Source organism: Saccostrea cucullata, unplaced genomic scaffold (genome assembly GCF_032062105.1).
Source record: "Saccostrea cucullata isolate Sc308-1 unplaced genomic scaffold, CSIRO_AGI_Scuc_v1 ctg6951, whole genome shotgun sequence".
Taxonomy (NCBI): Eukaryota; Metazoa; Mollusca; class Bivalvia; order Ostreida; family Ostreidae; genus Saccostrea; species Saccostrea cuccullata.
This window is the reverse complement of record NW_026928079.1, coordinates 25,210-33,195: the sequence shown is the minus strand read 5'-3', so window position 1 is coordinate 33,195 and position 7,986 is coordinate 25,210. Positions and strand designations below refer to the sequence as shown.

General features: G+C 33.5%; 1 protein-coding gene across 1 annotated transcript; it reads right to left on the bottom strand.

Annotated features, from left to right (window-relative positions):
* Positions 1-742: 742 nt before the first annotated feature.
* On the bottom strand, positions 743-3,076 carry LOC134276314 (bile acid-CoA:amino acid N-acyltransferase-like; the record flags this gene model as incomplete). The annotated part of the gene is made up of 3 exons (XM_062758572.1): positions 2,950-3,076; positions 1,442-1,720; positions 743-1,006 (listed from the first exon to the last, which is right to left on the bottom strand). Coding segments are annotated over exons 1-3 (592 nt in total), but the record flags the coding sequence as incomplete, so codon positions are not given.
* Between the last annotated feature and the right edge of the window lie 4,910 nt (positions 3,077-7,986).

Here is a 7,986-nt window from a genome sequence, read left to right as displayed (position 1 = left end):
CTTATCAAACAGGAAAATTAAAGCATTCTAAATGAATTCAATCTCTTATTGCTCAAATATCAGAACACATCAGTTCTTTTTAGGCAAACTTTTTCTTAAAAAGTGACTCTCATCAGCCACGTACCTCAAATAACTGACTCCACACTAATCTAGTGTTTCGGGGGTGTGATATTTACGAGGTTTAAGATTTTGATAGTTTATTAATTAGCTGTAAATCCGCAATCATCCCACGTGGAATTTTGTCTGCCACCAATTTTGTGGCGATCTCGTAAACATCATACCATGTATCTGTAAGGTGGAACTGACGTACTATATTTTTTTTTGCCTAGTAATTAAGATGTTTTTCCTTTAAAATTTACTGTAACTGACAGAACTATAGAGTCAATATTTCCCGCAACCTTCTCGGACGCCATCTCTACATTTGTAGATCACAAAGACGTTTTAAAAGTACTTGGGGGAAAGAAAAAGCGTCGGTGTAACCGAGACGTAAAAAAAAAATATCAATCGGATAAAAACGGAAAATGGGTACGTTAAAAAAAAAGATTTTTGAACCGATAAAAAAAATCCAGTCGGGTGGATTTTGGTGAGTCGGTCGCGTTACCGCAAAAAAACAATTTTTTAAGGATGGCCTTACAATACACTATGTAAAAAAATCAATATGTTTTACTGTCAAAGGGAAAGTACCTAATTATTGACATAAAAATCAATATACAGAGAAAATACGCAATGTATTGAAACTTACCAGGGGGAATGAAGAGTGCTCCCCTGATGTTTCCATTGCTAACTCTCTCTCTTCTAACATTCCTGTCTTTGTACCATCTATATACATCTAATGTAGCTAGAGGCTTCGGGGGTGGATCAAACAAAGTTTCCCAAGAGTGGTGACCTTCAATCACTGACAATGTCACAACAATAGGAGAAGTCACATCCTTTTTCAGAAATCTTATGTTCTGTCGGGAAGACGGTTCAGGTTTCATACTCCAAAATAAACCCATGGGCTCCAAACCTGTATTTTATGTAATGAAATGGGAAGTACGCATACAGTACAATGTGTTTTAAACTGATGTGTTTTAAATTTAAATTTTAAACTTGATGTCCCCATGCAGGGCTTACCTCTAAAATAATTTACTTACACAATAAAATACGCCACTGTGAGAAATGACACTATGAGGAAGAGTTTCAGATGAAATTCAAATTAAAACTTTTTACCAGGTACATGAAATTTGCATAGAAATTTTCAAACAAATTTTACTAAAAGCTCTTGATAAAAAATATTTCATAAAAATTTTTTTACATAAAATTTGCATTGAAATTTTCACAAAAATCTTGCTTAATTCTCTTGATATGTAAAATTTGATGACTCTTATACAATATTTGATATTGCATAAACAAATGTCTAATCAGATGTAGATAGACAATTGTGATCATGAGCACATCAGACCTGTATATGTCCCCTGTACAGAAGCTTGATCCTCCACTGTCACATGACCCTGCTCTGATGCTGTGTAACAACCATATGATGCAAATCTATTGCTACCCTCTTGTAGAGAGGCTTTGATCGTAACAGGGCCATTCTTTGGTAAGCCATCCACCTTGATGTGGACACGTTCATCCACTAATGCCTCATGTGGAACTACTGATATTTTGACATCATTCATGTGGAGAGCTGATGTGGCAAAGCAACTAATTCTCTGCACTGTTGTCACACCGGCTAGTAACTCTGAAATATATATAAAACAAAAACATCAAATATCATTTAACAAGTGGTTACATAATCAACAGCTGTTTTATTGCGCTGGACATACAAATCTGAATCTGCTCTGTATAGGTACTCTCAAATTTTAAATACTAGTATGATCAAATGTCCCCTAACACTTGAAAATACATGAAGATTTTTTTTCTTTAAATATTCTGTTTTAACCCCTATTAAGTTCAATTCTCAGCCCAGGAACTGTGATAAGAGCAAACTTTACTGTTAATCTTCATGACATTGAGAATAAAATAAACATATAGTAAGTTGACAAGCTTGCATGCAACATAGTGATTGAGCAGGGCAATAGGACCATATAATTTTAAAGATAGAATGTACATGTACACTATAATCTGAGATTCACAACTTACTATTTAAGATCTCTTATCTCATGCACATTATTGTTAATGTTTACTTACTTTCAAATCTCACACTGCATGTGTATTTTATATAATCTTTCAAATTATCAATATCAAATGATCACTGATAATGAAAAATTATTCATTTATACAACATATTTTTTCAAGTTTATTAATTTACATGTTATTAAATTACAAAGGAATAATTTTTATGATAATGTTAACACAAGCATATCTGCACTCCTTAAAAAAGAGGAGGAGGTTGAACCCGGGAACAGAAGAATTTATGGACATTGGACACTCACTATATTGCTCAGAAATACTTGGTGTTTACTTTAACAATCTATCCATGTCAGAGACATATATAACATTTTTATCTCTGCCCACGTGTATGGTTTGATAAAAAAAAATACATGTAGTCTGATATTAGGGCAAATGATTTTCAAAGGTTGATACAGGCACTGGCAGTTAATGTACGTATCTATAGTATGTGCATGTATAAAAACATCTTTTTCTTCGAAGGAAGGGCTTTGGAGCGGAACAAAACGGAACATTTATTGAGAAAGTAAGTTATATGTGAACGATTAATCGCGTCAAGTCCTCTGAGAAAGGCTCACACACAATACCCCAAACCCGAATTTGCCTCAAAAAGAGCGTCCTACCCTTCTTTTTTATACATGTACATACTATATATTCACATTAAACTTCCAGTGCCCGTGATGGTTGAGAAGAAGTTATCAGCTATATGACTACATGTATAAGTCATACTATTCAGAAAAAGATAAGTGCTCTAAAATAAGTCAAACTTGTAAGGCTCAAGAAAACGTTAAATATACATACTTCTTAATGTATTCTGCAGGACCATACTTTTTTCAACAAAATATTTCATAAATAATCTGTAGATTTATCATGTTTCTTATTCAAAGACGTTAATCAACATTTAACCAAACTATCTGTTTTCCGACGATCTCTACTTTCATTTTAAGTTTTAAAAAATTATTTAAATGCCGATCCCGATTCAAATCAGAAATGTTCCGTCTTTGAGATTTGTTTATGTTAAAGTGAGACGACACGTTTATCAAAAATATATAATTTTTCCTAAGAATTTGACATTGAAGTATAGGTACTTAAAATAAACAAGTTACCTAACAAAAAATTAGGGTACCTTACCAGGCGTTTGGACAGATACCACAGGGTCATATCTCTCATATAACCCTTCTGGGTTATCTTCTGAATGGTCTATTATATCACAACTTTTTGATGTACTTATATTTAAAAACATTTTGAAAACAATGTAGAAATCAGAATAGAATGACAGATATGAATAAGTTTTGATATAATACCAATTAAGAGATACAAAAGAAATATATTTGAGGAACGTGTCATCTGACCTTAAACGAAAATTTAAAAAATCACATTTAACGGATATTTTTAAATAAGTTTAAATGAATCATAGATTTATAGAAAAAAATTCTGCACTGTTTATATTTCACTTTCAAAATGACACATTGACAACCATAGGGATTTGTCTTCCGGATTGGTAATGTAAAGAAATAAATAAGATTTTGAATCTTTGAATATACCTAAAAGTTGTGAAATAAAGATTCTGACACTTTCAGGCAAGAAAATAAATAAAAATCTAGCATTCCTTTGACTGCATTATAGTAGCTGGTATCTGTTTTGGTTTACAGGGACATACGGGACATTTTTATTTTCAATAGATGATGCATTTAATTGACGTCTAAAGTCAAAAGAAGTGTTTATGAAGTATGTCTCCTTTAAACACAAATAAAAATCAAATATTTTTTTGACTGCAATTTAGTATAGATGTATATTGATATTCTGCAATTTATAAATATATTACTAGAACGTTATCTCCCTGAAATCTACCGAATTTCATCATGTTCATTGCAATTGCTTAATCAATAAAGTTTTTGAGTATCAATAAGAAATAACCTTATATTATTATACCCCCCGCTTGAAAAGCGGGAGGGTATATAGTAATCGTTAATTCCGTCCGTCCGTCTGTACGTCCTTCCGTCCGTCCGTCCGTCTGTCCGTCCGTTCTCACGAAATAATGGTTAAGTGACAGTTTTTGTGCCCATTTAAGATTTATGTGACTCTTTTGTTTTATGTGACTGTCACATACAAATTTGATTTTTTTTAGCAGAAATGAGTGTTATGTGACTTAAAAAATCATTCTAAAGAAGTGTCACATAAAAAAATACGGACAATATTGTCCGTATATGGACGTCCGTCAAAAGGTTTTGAGATTTACCTCCCTTACCCCATGTATCATGTTTTGCGCCACATAATTTTTTTGGAAAAAGTCACATAAATTTGTCAGTCACATAACCTGCATTTCGTGGGTCCGTCCGTCCGTCCGTCCGTCTGTTACGCTTTGGGGTACCCATCTCTTATCCGCAACTCCTCTCATACCACTGAATGAAATTTGATGAAACTTTCACAGAATCTTCATTACATATATATTGCCATTGTGCACCTCCTATTTTACTTTTTGATTCGACACATATTTTGGGTTTCCCGGCCACAGGAAAACATGGACTTTTTCACCAGTTATAACCATATGGGAGGCGGGGGGTATCATTTAGTGAGCTCATCGCTCACAGTACCTCTAGTTCTTATAATAATCTATCGACTTATATAAAGATAAAAAAATAAATAAATAAAGAAGCATTTTACCTTTTTATTCTTTCACTTTAACAACGACTGTTTGCTGTTAGGATTCCATATCGATTCTTGTTTCGTTTTGATTTGCAGGAACATACGGGACTTCTTTTACATACGAAGCATTTGCATTTAACGTTCTTAAGTCAAAAGAAGTGCATGTTAATGAAGTGCATCTCCTTTAAACATAAACTAGAGGTACTGTGAGCGATGAGCTCACTAAATGATACCCCCCGCCTCCATATAGTTATAATGGCAAAGTCCATGTTTTGCTGTGGCCGTGAAACCCAAAATATGTGTCGGATCAAAAAGTAAAATAGGAGGTGCACAATGGCAATATGTAATAAAGATTCTGTGAAAGTTTCATCAAATTTCATTCAGTGGTATGAAAGGAGTTGCGGATAAGAGATGTGTACCCCAAAGCGTAACAGACGGACGGACGGACGGACGGAATTAACGATTACTATATACCCTCCCGCTTTTCAAGCGGGGGGTATAATAAAAATCAAATATTTGACTACAGTATATCCTACGAGGGAAGGGGGGGGGGTATATATCAATGAATCAGTGCTTGAATGAGTAACCCTCCTTCTCAGCTACAGTAAACACTCTGTGAAAGACAGTAAATCTCTTTAACAAATTCCTTTAAAACTTTTTGTTTGTATAAAAAACTGATTACTTTTATTTAAGAGACTGAAATGTCATAATGATTTATTATCTCAGATAATAATTGGATTGGTAAATTACCGGTATTCTTTGCTGAAATGTCGACCTGATTAACTTCAGATAAAATGATTTGATTGGAAGATTTCAGTTGAGTTTCAATCCACTATGCTAGTCCTGCTTCATTTAACTCACAACTGAACTACAAGAAAATTTGTCAAAAGCAGTTAATACGATATATGCCTTAAGCTGGATAACAACCAAGTTTTTTTAAAACAAAAAAAACGCCTAAGGTACACTTAAGTCAAATAAACCTATAGTCAAAATTTTAACGAATTTTTTTTTTATGTTTAGCTCACAATATGATTTCTTCATATTTCCATATGTTTTCTGGTACAGTATACATGTAATTACTCATTACGATCATATCTTGTCAGAAAAGTTATTCAATTCCTGTTATTCAAAACACAAAATAAAACTTTCAGCATTTCTCATAATTTACTTCTTTACTGTATGTAAATTTAGGATTTCAGTTGAGATGAAAAGAATCATAGGATCCGCCACCGTGAATTTTCTTTTGCATAGCTCGTATGGTTTTTCGTTTCCACACCACCAAACGTCTTCGTCTATATAGGGAAAAACTATCTTATAAAATATAAAACTAAAATAAAAGAGATGGTTAATATGTTTTGTAGGGTCTTTTTTTCTTTGAAATATTACTTTGAACAAACTTATCTTACATGCAGAAACTCATAAATTCAGTGTAAAAAATATATATAGGATCTTTTATTGATTATGATACAGAGATTAAATGAAATAAATTTAGATAACGAACAGTATATAAGCTCAGAGATCAAAAGTCAATCAAACAATACAAAATAGAGGCAGAGCAAAGACGGACCTCCAAAACATCAGAGGTGGGATCAGGTGCCGTGGAGGAGTCAGGCGCGTAGCCAGGCGTACGTTTGTACGCACAAACGTCCACGTCATTTTTCAAAAAAAAATTTTTTTTTAAAAAAAGGAAAAGAAAGAAAGAGAGAGAGGGGGAGAGGATAACGAGACAGGCGTAATATTGTAAAGCGTACTCAAATTTTTGCCAAATATTAATAGATAATCTTAAAATAAAACAAATACTTAGAAACATTTAGAATTAACGATAAAAAATACGATAGTATACACCTCACTGAAATCCCGGATTTTGGTTTACTATCGAATATTGCTGAGTTTTTCCCCCAAGTGTAAATACACTCTTAAAGAGTCTCTCTACTGCAGATTACACAATAATTAGTTTGAAAATCATAATTCAGCTTTACATATGAACATCTAAAATCAATTTAAACCAATATTATATTTTACATGTTTTTATAATTGTTGCAAAAGATACCTGATTCATGTGATTTGTGAATACCTATGAACAATTTTTTTTAAATTTGACAAATGTTATACAATGTACGAGGAATGTGCAAGAAAATGAGAATTCTTCTTTGTTATTTTCAATCTTTAGACGTGTATTTTCAACATTAATGTAAGCCTATCATTCAATTACGTGGTCTGTCTAAACCAGTCAACCACTCTAACCAACTACCACATGTTACCACATGTTACCACATGTTACCATACTCATTTTGTCGAGCTTCAAAAGTCTGAAATTGTTTTTAGTGGGTTTGTCAAACAGCGCAATTGGAAATATCCTTTCTCATTTTTGAGTTATTGTACGCATTTTGTGCAAGGAAAGAAGAGACCTCAAATGTGGCTGCGTAACAAACTGATTAAGTGTCAGAAAAATGCTATCAGAAGGGTCAAATATGCACATCGAAATCGTTGAAAATTCACCAGCTTCCAAAAACCCGCCTATTCAGGCGTCCACATCAAAAGTACCCTGCTACGCCCCTGGGAGTGAGCATCCCCTGCCGCCGTGTGCTTCTTATGATCGGGAATTAACGGGGAAATCTGTCGTCAATTCAGTGTATAAATAATGGATTAACACTTGGTATGAAAAACAGTCAGCATATGACTCAATATGATAAGTTGTATTTGCTGACAAGGTCATTGTGTCAACCGTAGAACTTACGAAATGATGACTTTAAACGAAACTGCTGATACCCTTGTTTCATCAAGTACTTGGTCAATAATTGTCCTCAGTTTAGAAATTGTACATACGTATGGCATGCTCTAGCGAATCAAATGAGAGATGTAAACTCCATAAGCAGGTGATGATGGTAAATTGCATGGAACTCAAAGATACATTGATGCTGATGTGACAAATGAGGTGCCCCGCCCCGGGATATTTAATCGATGTTTATACTATTTTGGTTCCATAAAACTCTTACTAAGATTTGAATTCAAAATATCTTCTCCCACAGTGCAAAGCACGGAGGCATTACTGGTCCATGTCTGTGGTGATAAAGATTAAGAGGTTGATTGGTTGTCTTTTTTCATACAGGTAAAATAAAACTGAATCTAGGCAATATTATAACTAGAAAAAGAGTAGTATATAGCTAAGTTTGCTTTGTGTTACGGATTAAG